The 24,838-nt window shown below is 38.8% G+C and overlaps 1 protein-coding gene and 1 pseudogene across 3 annotated transcripts in view; both read left to right on the forward strand.

The window, feature by feature from the left end:
* Positions 1–2,730: 2,730 nt before the first annotated feature.
* Positions 2,731–24,838, forward strand: part of DDX4 (DEAD-box helicase 4) — a 68,466-nt gene continuing 46,358 nt past the window's right edge. For all 3 annotated transcript variants that reach the window (XM_060092898.1, XM_060092900.1, XM_060092899.1), the window contains exons 1-2: positions 2,731–2,802; positions 11,606–11,666. In XM_060092898.1, the coding sequence (XP_059948881.1) occupies positions 2,731–2,802; positions 11,606–11,666 (133 nt within the window). The remainder of the gene's footprint in view (positions 2,803–11,605; positions 11,667–24,838) is intronic.
* On the forward strand, positions 5,811–6,174 carry LOC132485208 (MORF4 family-associated protein 1-like; annotated as a pseudogene).

The following is a 24,838-nucleotide window of genomic DNA, read 5'->3' on the forward strand; positions in this document are numbered from 1 at the left end:
GAACGACCTACACCAGCAGAATTTCCTTCTTCCTTCTGGGTCAGAGAGCGTCTCCTTCCCAAAGAGTTGGACCCCCAACTCTATAAGGCAAGCTACTTTCTTTACAGTTTTCTGGGTATCAGTGTGACAGTCTCATCCCTGCCTTCACTGGGAGGAAAAGGAAAGGCACCACCTCCACCGGCCTCAGCCATACGTTGAAGCACTCGGGAATTCCCCGGATGTGAAGCAAGCGCTTTAGAAATAGGCCAACTGCCAGGGACTGCAGTAGGCAAAAGGGGAGAAAACGCTTAAAGAGGTAGGTGGGAAGGCATTTTATTCCTCTTCTGTTTTTAACTTTGAGAATTATTTATTTTATTTCATTGTTTTGCGGTACGTGGGCCTCTCACTGTTGTGGCCTCTCCCGTTGCGGAGCACAGGCTCCGGACGCGCAGGCTCAGCGGCCATGGCTCACGGGCCTAGCTGCTCCGCGGCATGTGGGATCTTCCTGGACCGGGGCACGAACCCGTGTCCCCTGCATCGGCAGGCGGACTGTCAACCACTGCGCCACCAGGGAAGCCCAGTCCTGACATATTTTTTATGGAAAAGACAGACCAGTAATGGTGGTTCTAGAGCTGAAAAGTATGAAGCGTGCCCATAAGGTACCTCAACCTCTGTGCCTGAGTGCTGGACTGTGTTGGGACTTATATTTATGAAGTATTCGGGAATTTATTCAAAGATTCAGAGAACGGAAAGTGATGAAAATAGAACCCAAAATGAAAATGACACTTTTCAAGTAGACCGTTGTTATGCCTTTTGGAGGGGTGGGAAAATACGGAGGGATTTCCCTGACTTTTTGTGGGACAGAACAAGAATATCTGATTGGTGAGAACATAAGTACCAAAATGACCTTCGGTCACCCTTAGGTTTGGCCAGTAACTCTAGGAATATAAACAGGTGGGCCACAAATCCAAGCGCTGATGAACGACCTACACCAGCAGAATTTCCTTCTTCCTTCTGGGTCAGAGAGCGTCTCCTTCCCAAAGAGTTGGACCCCCAACTCTATAAGGCAAGCTACTTTCTTTACAGTTTTCTGGGTATCAGTGTGACAGTCTCATCCCTGCCTTCACTGGGAGGAAAAGGAAAGGCACCACCTCCACCGGCCTCAGCCATACGTTGAAGCACTCGGGAATTCCCCGGATGTGAAGCAAGCGCTTTAGAAATAGGCCAACTGCCAGGGACTGCAGTAGGCAAAAGGGGAGAAAACGCTTAAAGAGGTAGGTGGGAAGGCATTTTATTCCTCTTCTGTTTTTAACTTTGAGAATTATTTATTTTATTTCATTGTTTTGCGGTACGTGGGCCTCTCACTGTTGTGGCCTCTCCCGTTGCGGAGCACAGGCTCCGGACGCGCAGGCTCAGCGGCCATGGCTCACGGGCCTAGCCGCTCCGCGGCATGTGGGATCTTCCCGGACCGGGGCATGAATCCATGTCCGCTGCATCGGCAGGCGGACTCTCAACCACTGCGCCACCAGGGAAGCCTTGTTTTTAGCTTTGACTTGCAGCTCTTGCATACGGATATTCTATAGCTTCCCCAGTTTGAGGACCCCACCCAAGAATCTAGAGACAAGCGGCGCACAGCCAGCTTTTCTACCCCAGGCCTAACGGGCCACTCTGGGAGGAGCCTAATGGGTCCAGCCACCGCGGCCTAGAACGCCAACAAGTAGGGTAGGAGAGTCTGGAGATGGGGGCGGGACGGCGCAGCTGCCTGACCGCTGATTGGCTGATGGCACTCATCGCCTGGTGCCATTTGTTGTTGGAGGGGCGCACCTGACGTAGCCGGCGTCCTGCACGTGCAGCCGTTTAAGCGGCGTCAGCGCCTGTGAGGACCCCGGGAGAGCAAGCAGCAGGGAGGTGAGTGGGCCAGCGGCTTTTTTCCCCCCGGTATGCGCCTCGTCCCGACCCTCTGGGCTTCCCAGTAGCTGGACTTTGGGCCGACTGAAGGACGGATGGGGTGGGCGGGGGTTTGAAGCAGTCCTCTGGCGTCATTCTGCTTCCTGCCGGAGGGTCCAAAAGCACCGTGGGTGCCCGAAGTCTGAGGCTGAGGCCTGCAGAGGAGGTGAAGGAGCCTTTTTGACCAGCCCCTGCTCGCCTTTTTCTCTGAACGGGGATGGTTGTAGTAACACTGTGTATAAATCCTCCTTGGCGAACCGAGTCCTTTGTTGGAGGTATTTGGGCCACCTAACCACTGCTTCCTTCCCTGACAAACTTCGAGGCCTTGATTCCCCCCTCCCCCACCCCAAGAAACTTAGTCAAAAACTTCAAGCTAAACGTCTTACCTACTTTTGAAGGGAGGCATGTGAAGGGAGAAACCTTGAGTAGTATCTGAAAAATTTCCCCTCCCCTTAATATACAATAAGATGTTTGGGGACTGTTCGTTGGAGAAGATAAATTCTATCAGCAGATTTTGGGAGAAAGCCTAAACATCAGTGGGGACATGGTGATTGCTAGAGTGATTAGGTAAGTGGTTCATCTAATTTTTAAAGAGAAAAAGGATGGACATAAATGCTGTCTCTAGGGAAGAAACAAAACTTAATTGCTTTTCTTGCAAAAACTTTTGGGGAGGATCAACACTTAGTTGAGTAGTTTGGCGGGGTATATGTGAAATTATGAGGGTTTATGCTTTTAAAGATACGATTCTGATCGAAGCTAAATGTGCATGTTTGTATTTTTATGAAAATAGAACTGGAAGCCACCATGGGAGATGAAGATTGGGAAGCAGAAATAATCAAACCTCGTATGTCTTCCTATGTTCCTGTATTTGAGAAGGTAATAAAACTTAAAGTTTGCAGTTATTAAATGCTGCAGATTTTATCGAAGTTGAAAATGACTGTGGTGAGAAAGTTCTAAATTACAGTTTGCTGTGCTTATCTCCGTGTGATTGTTATTAACTATCTCATGGGGAATGATGAAGAGGCACGCTAAGCCTCAAATAGAATAAAATAGTCTGAGGTAATTTGATAATTAAAAACTAAAATGTATATAATAATATTAACAATTTAATTTAACTCTCAGTGATTTAGGACTTGTGGGTGAAAGCAAGCTTATGCTAATGTGGTTGAATGTCTATGAGATACAGTCATATAGAAAACTGAAAAAATATAATTTGATTTTGGTTGACGTTTTGAATTCTGAAAATTGGTTTCCTACAAGCAGGGCTCTCAAGATAAAAACATTAGGCTGATTCAGAGGGTAATATCAGTTTGATCTTCAAATGTACAAATCAGCAGATCTTTTTTCTCAATGGTGTTTGAAGAGTTACATTAGAATTCAGAAGAAGGGGTTATGGAGTGGGTTTTGGATTTCAGTTTTGACTTGAAAATTGACTTAATAAGGTGAATAGACTCTACTTTAGAAGATAGTGTATTTTAACGGGTTGCTTTTACGTAAGTGTTATGTACTTGAAAATGTCTCCAAAAGTTGATTTTTTTCCTTTTAGAATTTCCAGTTGGTTTTTATGTTAGTCAATTCTGACACTTTCTATTTCAAGTGATGTCTTAGTGGAAATTCTTAATTTACCCCAAATCATAAGATAAGTAATTCTTTGTCTCAATTGGATTTGATCTGTATGTATATAAAGTTTATATTAAAATACCTAAGATGTTAATCTGAATTTATGGTGTTTCTTGTTTTGGGACTTATTTTAGAAGTCTGAATTTATCGTGTTTCTTGTTTTGGGACTTATTTTAGAAGTAACATCTTTTGTATGTTATCTTTTTATAGTCTTCCCATCATTAAAATATTGGAACACCATTGGGAAAGGAGGAGAAAAATCACTTAACAGTCTTGCTCACTAGCACAAATGCTCTGTTTTTAGTAAATTTTCTTCTATTTTTCCCAAACATGTTTTTGTATAGATTGTAATGATAGTACATAATAATAATTTTTGATTTCAGCTTTTTCACTCTTCAGCATTAACTATTCCATAGTACTAATTTCCTAAAAATAATTTCTAATAGTTATATAATATTTCATGGAATAGAGCTACCATAACATAAATAATTTTCTGTTGGTGTGAATTTAAGATGTTATCTTTCCACTGTAATATTGTCACGAATATCTACAGTTTATTCTTTGTTTTAATTTGGGAGTATTTTTTTCAAAAATGAAGTTACTTGGTCAAAGAATATTTTATGGTTCTTTCTTTCCCTGGTTCTCAGCAGATTTGTTCTAATACAAAGTTTAACTCACAGATACAGATGTTCTTCCACTTGGACTTGTCTAATTTTTATTTTTTCTTACTCTGAGATTTTTGTCTTCACTAACTATTCTTCAAACAGTATACTTCACTGTAGCATGTTGTGCATGGTTATTGCAAAGGGTGTCTGAAATTGAGGATGGTCAACTGTCAGGCTTCCAGATTTACCTTTTGGAAATCTTTGTGCTATTCAGTAACATACTTTGTTTCTTGATATTGGTCATACTGAGTTTAATATTAATTTATGTTAACATTTCTACCTTATTCTTAGTACCTATTTGTGTGGGGCCAGTTTGTAGTGTTGTGCAATTAGTTATTTGGCCTACTTGATTCTAAGGAACATGGTGCAATCAGTGGCTTTGTTTGCCTGCCTTGGTTGAATAAGAAATGTAGAAACTAAGGATGAATACGTGACATTTTTTTTTCCTGTGATACGCGGGCCTCTCACTGCTGTGGCCTCTCCCGTTGCGGAGCACAGGCTCCGGACGCGCAGGCTCAGTGGCCATGGCTCACGGGCCCAGCCGCTCCGCGGCATGTGGGATCTTCCCGGACCAGGGCACAAACCTGTGTCCCCTGCATCAGCAGGTGGACTCTCAACCACTGCGCCACCAGGGAAGCCCCATGACATTTTTATGTAGGAACAATCTGAGGTCTTTTCTTCAGCCTATTTTCTTTTAAAGGCACCATTTTGATTGGTTGTTCTAATTGAATTTCCATTTCAAGAGACAGCTGGGCTTCCTTTTTGTTCAATTTATATTGGCTCTGAGACCATCTTGGATTGGTAACAATATCTGTGATCAGCGCTTTTCTTTTTTTAATTAATTTTTAAAAATTGGAGTATAGTTGATTTACAATGTTGTGTTAGTTTCTGCTGTATAGCAAAGTGAGTCAGTTATACATATACATCCACTCTTTTTTAGATTCTGTTCCCATATAGGTCATTACAGAGTATTGAGTAGAGTTCCCTATGCTATACACTAGGTCCTTATTATGTGATCAGCCTCTTCTGAATGCTTCTCAGGATCCTTACTTGGAGATTTAATATTGATACATGCTTATATAATTTTGAACTAACAGGCTACTGTTCTGGTAGTTCTCAGAACTTCCCAATTCTAGTTTTTGAAGTGAGTGTACCACCTGAAGATAGAATAATAAAAGATGTGGGGTTGAGAGAAATTTGATAATGTTAACAGTTGCAGCAGTCCAGAAATCCCAGTGGTTAGGCATTTGCACGTTGCATGCAGAGTTGTTGGGATGAGTGGTTGAATGGATGAGTATGCTGACTGTAACAGGATACTGGGTTTGCTTGCTAGTTGTAATGTTTCTTGTTAGATGACCCTGGGAGTAAGTCTACACAGTGATCACTTCTGTCTGATCTTTTTGCCTTTTTTGTGGCATATTTCAGAAGGCAGATACTCTTGTGATTAAAGTGGAAACAGCTTGAGATAATTAGTCCATCCACAATTATAATTTTATTAAGCAGTAAAAGCAAAGTTTGTAATAACTGTTTAGATAAGAAAGTAAAGTTCATGGCTTCTTTGTTCATGTTCATACTGCAGTTCTGAAGTAGCAGGGGAAAATGTGGTGGTTGGACATCGTTGAGTTGGCAGACCTAAGGAAGTTGATGTGCTGGAGCCTGAGGAAGATTTCCAGCAATTTCTGCTGCTAGTCATCAATGAGATGTGGGAGGATACTGTGTCTCTTACTCAAGAGCACAGAAAATCATATATGCTGAATAGGAGCAAGTTGTGGGAGATACACAATATGTTCATCCAAATAAAAACCCAGGAAAGTGCTCTCACTCATCTCCCAAATCTAAATGACGAAGTCAAGGGCAGAGTGACAAGTATGAGAAGGCGGAGGAGAAGGCTAAAGAGATTGCAATGGTGGTAGAAATGTTGGTCGAGCTAGTCCAGGGGATAGAGAAAAGTGAATCCTCTTGAAGGAGGATTGGCAGTTTATGATCAAAGGATTCCAGTGAACTGATGGAGATTGGCTGATGCCCACGAGAACCTAAAACCAGAGAGTCTTTCGTTTTCTCCCTTTTTTTCTCTCTATATACTCTGCCCTCACAGTAGGTTTGTGGTATAGTCTGCAGTTGATAACGTCGACGTGACTTTTGATTGCTAAATGTTTTTGTTTGGGGAAATAACTTTTATTTGGAAAATGCTGTCACGTACAGAAATTAGGTCTTAGATTGTAAGCGTTTGCAACAGACACATTTGTTCCTGGGCTTTGGTTATTGTTTCTATTTTGAGGTGCTTTGCTCTTTCTTATGTGACATGATAGGTCATCTGGAACCTTAGGTCTGTGTGTGATACATGACACTCAGAGTTGGAGTTCTCTAGCTCTGGAGGTGCTGAAGGAGCTGCATTAATTCTAGAAGATAACTCCATGCAGCAATTGCTGGAGAAACTGAAGAAGGGACCAGACTTCAACTGGGAATGTGAATGGGGCTGATCTGGCTTGGACTGATGAAGCAGAAGAAGGGATGGAGGATGGTATTGTCTGTATTTGGGGGCTTTAATTTCTGTTTTAGATCATAGGAGGAGAGATGTATTTTGTCCAAAATTTAAATTTTACGTGGCATGCTATCTGATGCAACCTATCTGGTCAGTTTATTTGGACAACGTAACTCAGCTTTATTTGACATGGAACCTAGAATAGGAGATGAGATCTTGGTATTCTGTACAAGTTGATTTAGTACTCTGATGCATTTCAGGGTATTCTGGGCATAAAATGGAGGATATTTACAAAGGTCCTTAAAGGGCTGGGGAAGAAACACATGGAATTGTCTGCATAGGTCCCTGAATGGACAGGGAAGAGGCATCTTCAAGGTTCATAAGCTGTCCAGCTATAAGTTCTCTTGAGTAGCAGACCTGACAAGTAATTGAGATCAAAACCCTACCATGTTTTAAAAAAAACAACTTAACATGTTAATGCAAGTATTCATTTGTTTGGAAAGACAAAAGATCTAAAAAAAAAAAGTAAGATATTGCAGAATTGAAAATAATAAGAGTACGTATAAGGTAAAAAGAAATGAGTTCATCAAAATGCAAATAGATTATCTGTAGCCACCTGTGAGAACCCTTATGTTTAAAACATTTTGAAATTTCTCAATTGGTGCATTTGGATGGGTAAAGAGGTTATAAATATTTTATAGCTAAGTGTTCTAAAAATAAGGTAATGTTAAGACCTAAGACTCAGCACATTTTTTTTATTATTATTATTATTTTTCTTTTTTGGCTGCGTTGGGTCATTATTGCTTTGCTGGCTTTCTCTAGTTGTGGTGAGCAGGGGCTACTCTTCATTGTGGTGCGGTGGCTTCTCTTGTTGCGGAGCACAGGCTCTAGGTGCACAGGCTTCAGTAGTTGTGGAGTGCAGGCTCAGTAGTGTGGCACACGGGCTTAGTTGCTCCGTGGCATGTGGGATCTTCCCGGACCGGGGATCGAACCCATGCCCCCTTCATTGGCAGGCAGATTCTTAACCACTGCACTGCCAGGAAAGTCCCAGCACATTTATATTTGAGCCATACTTGGTGCTGGAGATAGTGGTGAATGTGATAGATAAGGGGCTCACTGTCATGGATGTTCTATTTTACTGGGGGAGACAGAATAAGCACATTGAAAATCAAATATAGAGTGAAAAATATTATGAAAAAAATCAGGAAACTGTGTGTGTGTGTGTGTGTGTGAGAGAGAGAGAGAGGGGGGAGGGGGAGGGGGAGAGAAGGAGAGAGAGAGAGAGAGAGATTGGGATGGGGTAGATTTAGATCACATGGAGAGGAAAAGCTTCCCTGAGACTATGACTCATGAGCTGGAGACCTGAAGCAGTCCCAATAGGACATGATGTGTAAAGATCCAGAGAAGGGAACAAACTTGGGGTATCAGGGCAACAGGAGGAAGTACAATGTATTAGTTTCCTATGGCTGCTGTAACAAATTACCACAAACTAGGTGGCTTACAGTAACAGAAAAATTTCTCTTACAGTTCTGGAGGCCAGAAGTTAGAAATCATGGTGTCAGCAGTGCTGTCTTCCTTCTGTAGGCTCTAGGAGAGAAGCCATGCCTGTTCCAGCTTCTGGTGGTTATGGGCAGTCCTTGGCTTGTGGCTGCCTCTCTTTCTGCTGTCTTCACAGGCCTTCTCTGTGTTTGTGTTAATACACTTTGCCTCTCATAAGGACACTTGTGATGACATTTAGAGCCCACTGTGATAATCTGGGGTAATCTCCTCATTTCAGAATTCTTTTTTCAAAAAAAATTTTGGGCTGCATTGGGTCTTCGTTGCTGCTTGCGGGCTTTCTGTAGTTGCGGCGAGCGGGGGCTACTCTTCAGTTGCAGTGTGTGGGCTTCCCATTGCAGTGGCTTCTCTTGTTGCAGGGTACGGGCTCTAGGGCCTGTGGGCTCAGTAGTTGTGGCACACGGGCTTAGTTGTTCCACGGCATGTGGGATCTTCCTGGACCAGGACACAAACCCGTGTCCCCTGCTTTGGCAGGCAGATTCTTAACCACTGCACTGCCAGGAAAGTCCCAGAATGCTTAATTATATCTGCTCGATCTCTTTTTTCCAAATAAGGTAACATTTACACATTTCAGGAATTAGGACAATATCATTGAGTGGCCATTATTCAATCTGCTATAGCTAGTATGGCTGAAGCACAGTGAGATAAGGCAAGATTGGTAGAAAATGAAATCCGAGAAGGAAAGAGGAAAGGAGGAGAGGGAGAGGACCCTGGAGATAGTGGTGGACATAGAGCTGATAGGACTGGATGGGCTGGATATGGGGAATGAAAGAGAGAGTGATGCCAGGTTTTTAAATTTAAGCAACTAGATGGATGATGGTGCTCTTTACTGAAATGGGAAATACGTGGAAGATGAACAAATTTGGGAGGGGAAAAATCAAGAATTCTGAATTTGCTGTGTTCAATTTGAGATACCTAAGAAAACATGTAAGTAAGAATGCCAGTCAGTAGATAATATGAATTTGTTGCTTAGGAGAGGGATCGGAGCTATAGATACAAATTTGGGAATTACCTATATATTAGTGGGATTTAAAGCTGTGAGATTGGGTAAAGTTGGATAGAGTAAAATAGACTGAGGGCTGTGCCATGAACTGTGGGGCACTCCAACTTTAAAGGAACGTTAGAGGAGGAGCTGGCAAAGGAGATTGAGGAGGGAGTGGCCAGTGGGGCAAGAGGAAAACCAGGGGAGTGTGTGTTCCTTAAGCCAGAGAAGAATGTTGGAAAGAGGAAGGAGAGTCTGTTGTTTCAAATGCTGCTGAGAGTTCTGGTAGGATGGAACATAAAAGTAGTAATTTTATTATATAATATCCTTATTTTAAGCTTTTTCAGAGCAGAGGTGAGGATGGAGGCTAGACTAGAGTGGCTTGAAGGAAAAATGGAATATGAGAAAGTGCAGGCAGCAACTGTAGACAAGATATTTTGCCTACAAAGGAGCAGAGAAGTGATATAATAGCTGGAAGGAAATATGAAGTTAATTTATTTTTAAGGTAATGAAAAAGGTTAAGGATTTTTTATGATGAAAGATGAATTCTGTTGAAAAAAATTTTTTTTTAAATTTGCCTTGGAATGTATTTGGGACATTAAATTCCACAGTCTGAAGATTGTCTAATAATAATAATTTTTCGATTCTTTGGTGCCAGAGTGTTTCATTACTTTTTTAACAGTTATATAATGCTGAAAGTGTTATAACACTTATAAAACCAGGCCTTTTTTGGGCTCCATTCATCCAGTAATACCTTGGCCACTAGAAAAGAGAAAAAAGTCTTCAGGGTTTCAGTTTAAACAGGGAAAACTGGATTACTTTTCTTGTTTTAATGTCTATGGTAATCATAAATTGGAACTTTATACTGTAGCCCAAGCTATTTCCAGGATTCTATTATCTATTTTTAATAAGTCAGAAAAATAACTGGATGACTTTCGAGCTTTATAAAGGTAGTTTTTAAAGTCATTTAGTGTCTTCTGTGAAAGAAATTTTAGATGAAAGTATTACCTGAAGAGACCTACCTTGGTACACTCCCTCCAGCTTTGGGTTTATTTAAAGGAATTTATTTGAAAAAATATTGTGATTCTTCTAATGCAGTCAATTAAAGTATTGTCTGTAAATTTTAGGTCACTTTTCATTTTTAAATTATTGAATTCTGATTTTGATGTGCAAGAATTTCAGAGCTCTGTTCAAAAGTTTTGCCTTAAGTAGAGGAAGCTTGTTGGAGAGGAAATAAAGATTTAATGATGATAAGGACATCCTAGGAGTTAGAAGTGAGAAAAATGTTACTCATGTTGTCATTAACCCAGGAATACCCTGAGAAATGTTGGAAGGTTCCAAAATTAACTTGACATTTAGCTATGAATTTTCTGAGTCCAACAGTCGTTACACCATTGCAAGCATAATGCGTATGTATTAATAGCGAATAAATTTTGAGACTGAAGTAGGGAAAATGGGACAGTCAGTATTTGGGAGCATTAAAGGCAATCTTGAACTATTTCTGTGACAAATTTGATTGAAATTAACCATGAATATTCTGACCTGTAGCTGGCATCCACCATTTCATTGGATTTTTAGTGCACCTGCGAGATACATCTGTAGATACACTGTTTTTAGTGCATAAGTGGTTTTCTTTACTTTAGAATTAATTCTCTTTTTAAAAATGTGAGTACATTAGTTTCACTTCATACAAAAACAATTGAAGTTTAAAAATAAATTTCTGTAGTGCTTTACTGTAGAAATTGTTATCTGCCACTCTCCTTCTGTGCTGTACTTTATTCTGTACAGATGTGATGAGTATATGGTAAAATACTGAACTCTGTAACCTGTATTGTGTATTGGCAGGTATTGATTTATTCATGTATTACTTTGGTTATTGTAGTTATATAATAATAGTATTTGATTATACTTTTCAAGTAGGGTGGCTAAAATTTTATTTGAAGTTGGGTGTCAGCAAACCCCATAAAGGGCCAGGTAGTAAACATTTTAGACTTTGAAGGCCTTATGGTCTCTGTTGCGACTTTGCTATTGTAGTGCAAAAGCAGCCATCGACATACCTAGATGAATTGAGGGTGGCTGTGTTCCAGTAAAACGTTATTTACAAAAACTGGTAGCCCACCAGATTCGTCTTGTGGCTGTAGTTTGCTGACCAGTGTTTTAAGTGATATATTAATATGCTATACGTACAATGTTAAAGTGGAGGTGTTTTAGAGTAATTAATAAAGGAACATGCAGTGACTCAGAAAATCTTACATTCTATAATTGTTTTGTTCTGAACAAAACCCAGTTGTTAAAATTTTGTAGTATTTGTGAGATAGATTACACATTTTTATTATTCAGAGTAGAAAACTAGTCTTTTCTTTTTTCTTACAGGATAGGTATTCTTCTGGAGCAAATGAAGACACCTTTAACAGGACTGTGGCTTCATTGTCAGGTATGTGTTAAGGCAAAAAGGTAAAACTGTTTTTAGGTTAAGGACTTCATCCATTGGATGAGGAGCTGACTAGTAGATGTCTTATAGAGGATGTTTTCTAAATTTTCTAGTGAGAATTCATTCTGGCTTGAATATTTTGGGTTGGGGGCCACTTACAGCTAAAGGAAAGGAGAGAGGAGAGAGTGTAGTGCTATAGAGTGTATCCTTTGATTTAGTAGGTTTGCTGTAAAACCTTTGCCCAACCTGTTTGGCTTTCAGGCTGCTTAGGGAATTGCCAGGGTTCCTGATATAAGGCAGTAGGAGATTGGACTCTGTAAGGTGTTGAAGCAGGTTGCAATGGTGATGACCTGTCAGGATAACAACTGTTTAAACCAAACTCATATCAAGATAATATGAGTTTCTTTGGGATTTGAAAACAAATTTAGGGGAGGTCCTAGGCAAATAAGAGAAATAAATCAAGATAAGGGAGCTGTTGTTTTCCCCTACCACTTATTTCTATCTGGTTCACCTATATATTTTATAAAGTTGATGTGGATGGGAAGATGGGTGGAAGTGGTAGGACCTGGGCTATGAAGGTAAACTTATGGCAGTAGTGTTTCATTTTGTTGAAGTCCAGAGCAGGTTGAAATGCTGTTTCTACTATTTTTCTTCAGTTTTTTTTATTGTGGTAAAATACACGTAACACAAAATTAACTGTATTAACCATTTTTAAGTGTACAGTTCAGCGACATTAAGGACATTCATATTGCTGTGCAGCCGTCACCACCATCTACTTCTGGAATTTTTTCATCTTCCCAAACTGAAACTTCATACCCATTAAACAGTAACTCGCCAGTCCTCCGTCTCCTCAGCTCTTGGCAATCACTGTTTACTTTCTATGAATTTGAGTGACTATGAATTTACTGTGAGTCTCTATGAATTTGAGTAACTACTACTTTTAAGTCTGACTCTGATGCAAGAGAGGGCCTGGTGACACCAGGTAGTTTCATTTCTCTCATCAAAAATCAGTGGATGAGGTCAAACATTTTATAGTCTAGGAAGCTACTGGCTCACTGAAGCCTGTCCCAAAGAGAAAAAACCCGTGGAGAGGAAGTTTCTAAAGTGTGAAGGGGAGTTCGAGAATCAGAGTTCATCGGGTTAAAGCAAATTTAATTCCCATGTTCACCTTAATTTCAGAGTAATTCTCTCTCTCTTTTTTTTTTTTAGAGTAATTCTCTTGATAGAAGGAAGTTGAGTTTAGAAGAAATGCTTTTGCTATTACCAAGATGCATTTGTCCTTTGTAAACATTTAAATGCAGCGGTTTAATATAGACTATTCAGATTCTCAGAAGTTTATGAAATTGCTGCCTGCTGAAACCCTAGCAGAAGGCTAACCACATGTATGTGTGTGTACTTGAAGTATTAAAAAAAGAAAATTGGGTAAAAGTAATCTATACTTCTTAACACATCTATATGCATAGATCATTGTGTAATCAGGAGAAACCTTGTTCTGTGAGGTGTCAAAGATAATTTTTGTAAAGGAATGAAAGTTTGGGTCTATAGTATATTAAGGTATAACGTGACTTTGTAGTGAAATCGTCAGTAAACTAGATTGAAATAGCCACCAACTAAAACCCTGGACTTTTCTTAGCATTAGATCTTGAATGTTCAGGCTAATGATATAAAATCAAATAACGAAAAATATAGATTGCCTGCTCACCTTCTGGATAACAAATACTTTGGTAGCTCTTTTTTAAGTAAAATATTTTTTTCATGAAAATAAATTTCCTATTACAGAAATACATACTAGGCCAATGAATGCTATACTAAGTTAATACCTAGATACTCTTATTGCAAAAAAAAATAGTGGAAAAACTTAAATATAGTTGTGAAAAGAAAGAAAATGAAGTGAAATCTTGGCTCCCAGGTTTAACCATGAGTGTCTGTTGACAGTCTTTCAACTCTGATTTTTTAGATTTCTGCATGAATCAACCAACTATGGATGAAAAATACTTGGAAAAAAATTCCAGAAAGTTCCCAAAAGCAAAACTTGAATTTTCCCTCCACTGGCAACTATTTATATAGCATTTACATTGTATTTGGTATTATATGTAGTCTAGAGATCATTAAAGTATGTGGAGGATGTTAGGTTATATGCAAAGACTACACCATTTTATATGAGGGACCTGTGCGCCCAGGGATTTTGGTATCCTTGGGGATAGGGGGTGGGTGGAGGGGATTAGGTGGTGGGTCCTGGATCCAACCCCCCTCCAATACCAATATTTAGCTCCCCCCTTTCCCCTATATACTCCACTCACACTTCTTCCCTCCGCACTCTCCTAATAGTTACCACACTTTTTGCATAAAAACCCGTACTCAGTTTTTATATCATGGCTGTGTATATATTATTCATATGTGAACCATGTAATATATTATGGTTGCATTTCCTTTATTATTCAATCTTCTGTTTTGTTTTTACTAGAGTTAATCATTACCTTGTTTTGTTTACTTGATCTGTGTTTCTATTGCTAATTTACTTCGAAACCCTCTGCCAGAAGCACAGCTATTTATTCATATCTGTTTATGTTCATAGTTTTTAACACATCTTTCTAAGCATGGATATGCATTAGACTATATTCATGGTTAGTTTCTATCACGTATACAGTGATCTATCAGTTTCATTTTTTCCTGATTCCTCTATCCTCTCCAGGATAGACTTGCCTCTCTAGCCTCTCATCCCAAGAATTACCCTTCACCTCTTTCGTGTGTCACCTTTCTTTTCCCTGAATCCCATGTTTTTTCTATCTTGATTCCCCTGCCTCCCCACTTCAGTGGAGCCCATTTTCCTGCAGCTTCTTGGGAAAGGAAGCATGGGAAAGAAATTTGAGAGATTGCGAATATCTTTACTTTCGTAATTGATTCATAAAACAGAAGATTGATTCCTAGTTTGAGTAACATTTTAGGTTGGAAATAATTTTCCCCAAAAACTTTATAATTGCTTCATTGTACGTGAAATACTAGTGATGCTGCTTAGTTTGATAATCTGAGTTCTGGTTCTTTGTTTATGACTTTTTCTAAACTCTTCTAAAGCTTTTAGGATTTTACTTTGTCTTCTGTATTCTGAAAATGTTATGATTGTGTAACTTGATGTGGAACTTTTTATTTATTATACAAGACACAGTGAACGGGCCTTTTAAATCTGAAATTCATACCCTTTACTTATTTTTTTCTCTGAGGATTGTTTTAATTTCATTTGAATGTTATTTCTGTTCCCTTTGCTGGTTCTTAGACTTCTTTTTCCCTGTGTTTGTTTTGTTTCATGTAGGTGACTTTCTTCAAAAGTCTGATGATCCTTGCCTGCCTTTTTGTATTTAGGAGTGGAACATTAAAAACTCAACCCTGTGCCTGGACACAGCTTCTTTTCTTTTTTTTTTAAATTAGTTTCTGCTTTATAACAAAATGAATCAGTCATACATATACATCTGTTCCCACATCCCTTCCCTCATGCATCTCCCTCCCTCCCACCCTCCCCATCCCACCCCTCCAGGCGGTCACAAAGCACCGAGCTGACCTCCCTGTGCTATGCGGCTGCTTCCCACTAGCTATCTACCCTACGTTTGGTAGTGTATATATGTCCATGCCTCTCTTTCGCTTTGTCACAGCTTACCCTTCCCACTCCCCATATCCTCAAGTCCATTCTCTAGTAGGTCTGTGTCTTTATTCCCGTTTTACCCCTAGGTTCTTCATGACATTTTTTTTTAATTCCATATATATGTGTTAGCATACAGTATTTGTCTTTCTCTTTCTGACTTACTTCACTCTGTATGACAGACTCTAGGTCTATCCACCTCATTACAAATAGCTCAGTTTCGTTTCTTTTTATGGCTGAGTAATATTCCATTGTATATATGTGCCACATCTTCTTTACCCATTCATCCGATGATGGACACTTAGGTTGTTTCCATCTCTGGGCTACTGTGAATAGAGCTGCAATGAACATTTTGGTACATGTCTCTTTTTGAATTATGGTTTTCTCAGGGTATATGCCTAGTAGTGGGATTGCTGGGTCATATGGTAGTTCTATTTTTAGTTTTTTAAGGAACCTCCATACTGTTCTCCATAGTGGCTGTACCAATTCACATTACCACCAGCAGTGCAAGAGGGTTCCCTTTTCTCCACACCCTCTCCAGCATTTATTGTTTCTAGATTTCTTGATGATGGCCATTCTGACTGGTTGGACACAGCTTCTTGACTGATGGGTTCTACTATTAAGTGATTGGGCCAGGGCTAGGCTGTTTTGTTGGGGAGAGCAGTTTTCTTAGAGAGGAATCATGTAGTGCTTTTCTAGAGGATTTAAGCTTTTTAAGCTCTCATTTCTTGTTTCATCCTTCCCTCCTCTTTCTTTCCTTGTTGTATTGTACAGATCCTGTGCTGCCTTTGCTGATTTCTTTTTTACCCATTTTTGAATGATTTGAATTCTTCCTGGACTAGCTATTAGAAGTGTCAGTGAATTCTATTCCTCTGCTTCCCTGAAGCAGCCATTCTTTTTGTGTGTGTGTTTTAAAAGATATGTTGTTACGTGTGCCTATTTTTTTGTGCTTGTAATTTTAACTTAGAAAAATGTTACTGTGCTGAAGATCTCATAATTTTTTCTTACTCCCCACCACTATGTTTATGACATATTCCTAATTGATTGCATTATTTCTAACTACTGTATGGTATTTCATATACTTTATCACCAAGTTTTATCTCCTCCCTATTCCCATGATGGACACTGTAATTACCTCTTATTCCCCTCCAGCACCACAAGGATGAACATTCTTTTACATGTCCCTTTATGGGTCTAAGTGAGAATTTCTTTGGGTAATGGACTCAGGACAGGAATTACAGGGTCATGGGGTGTATATATACTTAATTTAATTAAATATTTAATAATTGCTTTCCAGAATAGCTATGTCAGTCTATACTCCCATAAGTAGGACCTGAGGGTTCTTATATTCCCTTGACATTATTATTCAGTCTTGTGCTTTTAGCCAGCCTATTGGGTATATAGTAAAATCTCTGTTTTAAATTCGCTTATCTGATTATTTATTAGCTTAACTGTCTCTTCATATGCATGCATGTTATCTTTTTGGGTTTCCACTTCTGTAAGTTGCCTATCATATATTTAGTCCATTTTTCTATTGGGCTTGCTTTCTTTCTCTTGTTGATTAGCAGACATTCTTTGTATGTTCCAGATTTTACACTTCTTTCTGATTTAGACATTGTGAATATCTTCTTCCATTTATTATCTGTCAACTTTGTCCATGACATTCCTTACTGATGAAAAATTTTAATTCAAAGCCATTAAATTAATTTTTTTTTGCTTTCTGATTTGCTTTTGCACTTTTAGTTAAGATGCTTTTCCCTACCTCTGTGTGAAAAAAGTAACCACCTAAGTTATCTTTAGAGTTTTACCTTTCACATTTAGCTTTTATTCATCTGAATCTGTCCTTTTTTAAAAAATTCATGATGGCCATATTTATTTGGGTGCCAAATCAGGACATAGTATATGTAGTATGAGTGTACATACAGGGCTCACAAAAAAGAATCCTTGACGTTAGGGTTTTTCTCGTCAACTTGGGCCATGGGTCTTCAGTGATAGTGGAGGTTTTTTTTTTTTTTTAAATCTTGGTAACATAAATGTAACATAAAATTTACTGTCTTAATCATTTTTTAAGGTAAAAAATGATTAAAAACTACTTTTTAGAGCAATTTTAGGGTCACAGCAAAATTAAAGGGAAGGTATAGAGTTCCCATAAACCCCCTGTCCTGACACATGCTCTGCTTCCCCAACTACCAGCCTTCCCCACCAGAGTAGTACATTTGTTACAATCGACGAATCTACCTTGGCACATCATTATTACCCAAAGTCCATAGTTTACATTATGGTTCACTCATTGTGTTGTATATTCTGTGGGTTGGCACAAATGTGTAATGACATGTATCCACCATTATAGTATCATACAGAATATTTTCACTGCTCTAAAAATCCTCCACTCTCCACCCATTCATCCCTGCCCTCTCCTTCAACTCCTAGCAACCACTGATCTTTTTATTGTCTCCATAGTTTTGCCTTTTCCAGAAGGTCATATAGCTGGAATCATACAGTATGTGGCCTTTTCAAATCGGCTTCTTTCACTTAGTAATATGCATTTAAGCTTCCTCCATGTCTTTTCATGGCTTAATAGGTCTTTTTTTTTTTTTTTTTTTTAGTGCTGAATAACATTCCATTGTCTGAATGTACCACAAGTTTTTTTTTTTTTTTTTTTTTTTTTTAAACATTCACCTACTGATGGACATCTTTGTTGCTTCCAAGTTTTGGCAGTTATGAATAAAACTGCTAGAAACATCCATGTGCAGGTTTCTTTGTGGACATAAGTTTTCAACTCCTTTGGATAGATACCAAGGAGCATAGTTGCTGGATGGTATGGTTAAGAGTATGTTTATTTTTTTAAGAAACAACCAGACTGTCTTCCAAATTGTGTCTGTAACATTTTGCATTCCCACCAGCAATAAATGAGAGTACTTGTTGCTCCATATCCTCGTCAGCATTTGTTGTTGTCAGTGTTATGGATTTTGGCCATTCTAATAGGTATATAGTGGCATCTCATTGTTTTAATTTGCATTTCTCTGATGTCCTGTCATGTGGAGCATCTTTCCATATGCTTATTTGCCCTATATTCTTCTTTGATGAGGTGACTGTTAAGGTCTTTGACCCATTTTTTTTTTTTTTTTTTTTTTTTATGGTACGCGGGCCTCCCACTGTTGTGGCCCCTCCCGTTGCGGAGCACAGGCTCCGGACACACAGGCTCAGCGGCCATGGCTCACGGGCCCAGCCGCTCCGCGGCATGTGGGATCCTCCCAGACCGGGGCACAAACCCGTATCCCCTGCATCGGCAGGCGGACTGTCAACCACTGCGCCACCAGGGAAGCCCTGACCCATTTTTTAATTGGGTTTTCTTTTTTTTTTTTTTTTTTTTTGCTGTACGCGGGCCTCTCACTGCTGTGGCCTCTCCCGTTGCGGAGCACAGGCTCCGGACACACAGGCTCCGCGGCCATGGCTCGCGGGCCCAGCCGCTCCGCGGCACGCGGGATCCTCCGGGATAGGGGCACGAACCCGTGTCCCCTGCATCGGCAGGCGGACTCTCAACCACTGCGCCACCAGGGAAGCCCTTGGGTTTTCTTATTGTTGAATTTTAAGAGTTGTTTATTTTGGATAACAGTCTTTTATCAGATATGTCTTTTGCAAATATCTTCTCCCAGTGTGTGGCTTGTCTTTTCATTTGCTTGACATTATCTTTCACAGAGAAGTTTTTAATTTTAGTGAAGTCCAGATTATCAATTATTTCTTGCATGGATTATGCCTTTGGTGTTGTATCTAAAAAGCCATTGCCATTCTCAAGGTCATCTAGATTTTCTCCTGTTACATTCTAGGAGTTCTATAGTTTTGCATTTACATTTAAGTCTATGATCCATTTTTAGTTAATTTTTGTGAAGGGTGTAAGGTCTGCTCTAGATTCTTTTTTTGTTTTTATATCACGTGGATGTCCAGTTGTTCCAGCACCATTTGTTGAAAAGATTTTCTTTGCTCCATTTTATTGCCTTTGCTCTTTTGTCAAAGATCAGTTGACTATATTAATATGGGTCTATTTCTAGGCTCTCTGTTCTGTTCCATTGATCTGTTCGTCTGTTATTTTGCTAATACCACACTGGCCTGGTTACCATAGCTTTATAGTAAGTCTTGAAGTTGGGTAGTGTCAGACTTCCAACTTTGTTCTCCTTCAATATTGTGTTGGCTATTCTGGGTCTTTTGTCTTTCCATATAAACTTTAAAATCAGTTGTTGATATCCACAAAATATATAACTTGCTGCAATTTTGATTGATATTGAACTTACAGATCAAGTTGGAAAGAACTGACATCTTGACAATATGGAGTCTTCCTATCCATGAATGTGGAATTCTCTCTCAGTTTATTTAGTTTTTCTTTGATTTCATTAACCAGAGTTTTATAGTTTCCCACATATAGATCTACATATTTTGTTAGGTTTATACCCAACAGTTTCATTTTTTGGGGAGTTAATGTAAATGGTAATGTGTTTTTAATTTCAAATTCTACTTGTTCATTGCTGGTATGTAGGAATGCAGTTAATTTTTGTGTAATAACCTTGTATCCTCCAACCTTGCTGAAATTGCATGTTAATACCAGGAGGTTTTTTTTCCAGTTCTTTTGGGTTCTCTACATTGATGATCATGTCATTTGTGAAAAAAGACAGTTTTATGTCATATGTCTTCCTTCTCAATATGTATACTTTTCAGATAGAATTTCTGAAAAGGAGTGATGAGAGGGCACATCCTTGCTTTATACCTGATCTTAGTGGGAAAACTTTTGAGTTTCTCATTATTAAGTATGATGTTAGCTGTAGGGTTTTTTTAGCTATACTTTATCAAGTTGAATAAGTTCTCTCATCTTAACAATGTTTAAGTGTACAGTTGAATCCATCCTTTTGAATATGGTGTGAAATAGAGATCATTTTATCTGCATATGGTAACCCAGTTTTCCCGGCACCATCTGTTAAGCATTCTGTCTCTTCCCTCATGATGTGTGATGCAGATTTCATCTCATACAATTTTGTTCTTTTTTTTTGTCTTGAAGCACTGGACAAATCTACCACTCATTGAATAGTAGTAGAAGTAACAAGCATTTAGGCTTTTCCTCATTTCAGTGGGAATGCGCCACATTTTTTATAATTAAAGTGTAATGTTTGCTTTAGGCTTCTGTTAATTTTTTTTTCAGTAATGCCAAGGAATTTTCTTTCCTTTCTGCTTGACTGTTAGTTTTGTTCAGGAATGGCAGTTGAAAGTTAGCCAGTGCTTTTTTTTTTGGAATTACTGATTTCTGTTGTTTTTCTTCTTTAAATATGTTAGTGTAAATGGATTTTCTATTTTATTTTTTAAATTTATTAAGATTTTATTTATTTATTGGAGTATAGTTGCTTTACAATATTGTGTTAGTTTACATTGTACAGCATAGTGAATCAGCTATACGTATACATATATCCCCTCTTTTTTGGATTTTCTTCTCATTTAGGTCACCACAGAGCATTGAGTAGAGTTCCCTGTGCTACATAGTAGGTTCTCATTAGTTATCTTTTTTTTTTTTTTTTTTTTTTGGGGTACGCGGGCCTCTCACTGTTGAGACCTCTCCTGTTGCAGAGCACAGGCTCCGGACGTGCAGGCTCAGTGGCCATGGCTCACGGGCCCAGCCGCTCCGTGGCATGTGGGATCTTCCCGGACCGGGGCACGAACCCGTGTCCCCTGCATCGGCAGGCAGACTCTCAACCACTGCGCCACCAGGGAAGCCCTCGTTATCTATTTTATACATAGTATCAATAGTGTATATATGTCAATTCCAATCTCCCAGTTCATCCCATCTCCCCCTTTCCCCCTTGGTATCTATATGTTCGTTCTCTACATCTGTGTCTCTGTTTCTGCTTTGTAAATAAGATTGTCTATACCAATTTTTTTTAGATTCCAAATATATGTGTTAATATACGATATTTGTTTTTCTCTTTCTGACTTACTTCACTCTGTGTGACAGTCTCTAGGTCCATCCGTGTCTGTACAGATGACCCCGTTTCATTCCTTTTTATGGCTGAGTAATATTCCATTATATATATGTACCACATCTTCTTTATCCATTCCTCTGTTGATGGACATTTAGGTTGCTTCCACGTCCTGGCTGTTGCAGATAGTGCTGCAGTGAACATTAGGGTGCATACGTCTTTTTGAATTATGGTTCTCTCTGGGTATATGCCCAGTGTTGGAATTGTTGGGTCATATGGTAGTTCTATTTTTAGTTTTTTTTTTTTTTTTTTTTTTCTTTTTGCGGTATGCGGGCCTCTCACTGTTGTGGCCTCTCCCGTTGCGGAGCACAGGCTCCGGATGCGCAGGCCCAGCGGCCATGGCTCACGGGCCCAGCCGCTCCGCGGCATATGGGATCCTCCCAGACCGGGGCATGAACCCGTATCCCCTGCATCAGCAGGCGGACTCTCAACCACTGCGCCACCAGGGAGGCCCTATTTTTAGTTTTTTAAGGCATCTCCATACTGTTCTCCATAGTGGTTATATCAATTGGATTTTTTTTTTAACTTCAACTAACTTTGTGTTCCTAGAATAAGTTTCTAGGATAAATTCATTCCTTGGATAAATATAGTTATTTTATGGCAGTATTGGATGAAAGTAGGTGTTTTATTTAGCACTTTTTGAATTATATAAGATTGGCCTGGGGCTTCCCTGGTGGCGCAGTGGTTGAGAGTCCTCCTGCTGATGCAGGGGACACGGGTTCATGCCCCGGTCTGGGAAGATCCCACATGCCGTGGAGCGGCTAAGCCTGTGAGCCATGGCCGCTGAGCCTGTGCATCCAGAGCCTGTGCTCCACAACAGGAGAGGCCACAACAGTGAGAGGTCCGCGTACTGCAAAAAAAAAAAAAAAAAAAAGATTGGCCTGTAGTTTTCTTAAGTTGTTCTCATTTGATTCTGTTTTCAGGCTTTTCATTTAAAAGAAAAATAAGCTCTGGAACATGGAAATTACCTGCTTTTTATAAGTTTAGTAGAATTTGTCCACAGAAGTGTCTAGGCCAGGCCAGGTTCTTCTTAACTAAATAATTTTTTTTAATTGAAGCATAGTGTACACACAGATTCAGTATTTTTAATTGAGTAATATACATATCATAAATGTACAGGTCACTGGAGTTTTACAAGCTGAACACTCCCTTGTAACCAGCACCCAGATCAAGAAACAATGCATTATAGGAGAACCCTAGAAGCCCTCCTGTGTCTCCCTTCAAGGCACAATCCCTCTGTCAGGAGTAAGTACTATTCTGATTTCCAACAGAGACAGGAAATCTTGGGAAGAGTATACAGAAACTTTAGTTGATTGAAAGGTATGTTAGTCTGTTTCTTGAGCCTAAAACATTTCTGCTGACTCTAAGGGCTTGCCATTTCTTATACACAAGTTACTTTCTTATGTATTTGAGTACCATTGCAACATTTGCTTTATATGTTGATTCACTATAGAGAATGAGTGAGTACTTTATTCCTTTTTCCATTTATGTCTTAGTGATACAGCTTGGGAACTACCAGTCTTAGACCAGTGCTGTTCATTAGGACTTGTTCATTAGGACTTTCTGCAATGATGCAGATATTCTCTAGTTGTACTGCATTTGGCTGTTGAACTACAAGTTATATTTGATTGTTGAGAACTTGAAACATGACAACATGACTCGTGCAACCGAGTAACTGAATTTTTGACTCTATTTAATTTTAATTAATTTTGAAGTTAAATAGTCACATGTGGCTAGGCACTACTGTATTATACAGCATAGCTTTAAAATTTGAGCCAGCTAAGGCATAACTATTCTCATCTTGTATATTTGGGGAGAGCCTGGCAAACATTAGAAACTAGTGTTTGGAAAATTGTTAATTTTTCTGGCTGTGTCCTCGCCTGGAATGTTTTTGTCCTTGTAATGTCCCCTTCCCTTTCCTCTTTACCAAAAGCAAAGCTACTTCTTACTGTGATGCTGAAATTGGTACTTCCCTCATGAGGAGTCCCTTGAATGTTGGAGCGGCTAGATTTTTGAATAGATCTTCTTAAGTTGGCTTTGAGCTTTCCGTCATCTGAGAGCATCTTAGCTTTACCTATTTACTACTACCTGGAACTCAGAAGCCTTTAGGTTACTTGATGAAATGTTTAGCCTCATCAAGAGAGAAGGAAACTAGTATGAATTGTGATGCCAGAATATAGTTAGAGGAGGAATGTACAGAAGAGGGATAAGTGACTTAAATGTCTTTTAGCATTTTTTATTTTTGGAAGTTTTTTTTTACCCTGTCTAATATGTGGCAACTAGTGAGAGTAAGAATTCAAAGAATAATTGTTACCTTGTGACTTTATTTTATTGATAGAACCTTTATTGAAGACCTTTTCATAAAAAGAAATACCTACTATATTAAAAATGTCACATTTGCAAATTATAAAGCTTCATAAATGTTTTGAACTACCACCCATTTTTAAGAACACTACTAATATTGTTATATTGTTTATGTATTATTTTCCTATTCTGTTGTCCAGTCCCCATCCTGCATTGTTTCTTTCCCTTCCTTTTCAAAAAAAAGCTTTATCACATATGTATGTCTCCCCAAACACTATATTTAAGTTTGCTTCTTCAAGTTTTAAAAAATGGTGCTGTACCATAGTTTTTGTTCCGCAATTTGGATTTTTCACTCAGTATTCTTTCTAAGGTTTATCTGTGTTGCCAATTGTTGTAGTTCATTTATAATTATACTCTGCTGTGTGAATCTACCATATATATAATACTATATAATATAGAACACAGTGTATGTAGAACTCTGTTGTGTGACTATATCACATATTTTAATTCATTTCTTGGTGCACATTTGAGTTGTTTTCCTTTTTTATTGTTATGAACAAAGCTGCCATGAACATCTCTTTTTTTTCTTGTTTGCTAAGTATATGTTTTCAGTCATGAATGGTGTTGAATTGTATTATTTACTTTAATCTGTGGAGATAGCTTTTTCTTTTCTAATCTGTTAAGGTTGCTAATTACCTTTTTAGCTGTTCTGATGTTAAAATACCCTTGCATATTGGAATAAACCCAACTTGGTCATAGTGTTTTATCTCTTCAGTTACTGTTGGGCTTGATTTGCTAATATGTGTTTTTGAGATTTTGTATCTACTTATGGGTAAGAGAGGTTTATAATTTTCTTCTGTCTTGTCATATCAAAATTACGATGGCCTTGTGGAATGAGTTGGGGAATAATTCCTCTTTCTATTTTCTGATGGACATGTATGACATTGGAATGATTTGTTCTTTGAGCGTTTGGTAGAATTCACCTGTGAAACTACATTTAGGTGTGATGCAGAGATTTAAGTACTGGTTCAGTTTCTGTAGGACAATTTCATTTGTTTTTATTGCTTCTTGAGTCTGTTTTGATGAGTTAATTTTCTTGGAACTTTTATGTTTAAGTTTTAAATTTGGTAGTATGAAGTTGTTCATGGTAATTTTTTTTATTGTGGTAAAAAGCATATAACATGAGAGTTATTCTCTTAAACTTTTAAGTGTACAGTACTACT

Source organism: Mesoplodon densirostris, chromosome 3 (genome assembly GCF_025265405.1).
Source record: "Mesoplodon densirostris isolate mMesDen1 chromosome 3, mMesDen1 primary haplotype, whole genome shotgun sequence".
Taxonomy (NCBI): Eukaryota; Metazoa; Chordata; class Mammalia; order Artiodactyla; family Ziphiidae; genus Mesoplodon; species Mesoplodon densirostris.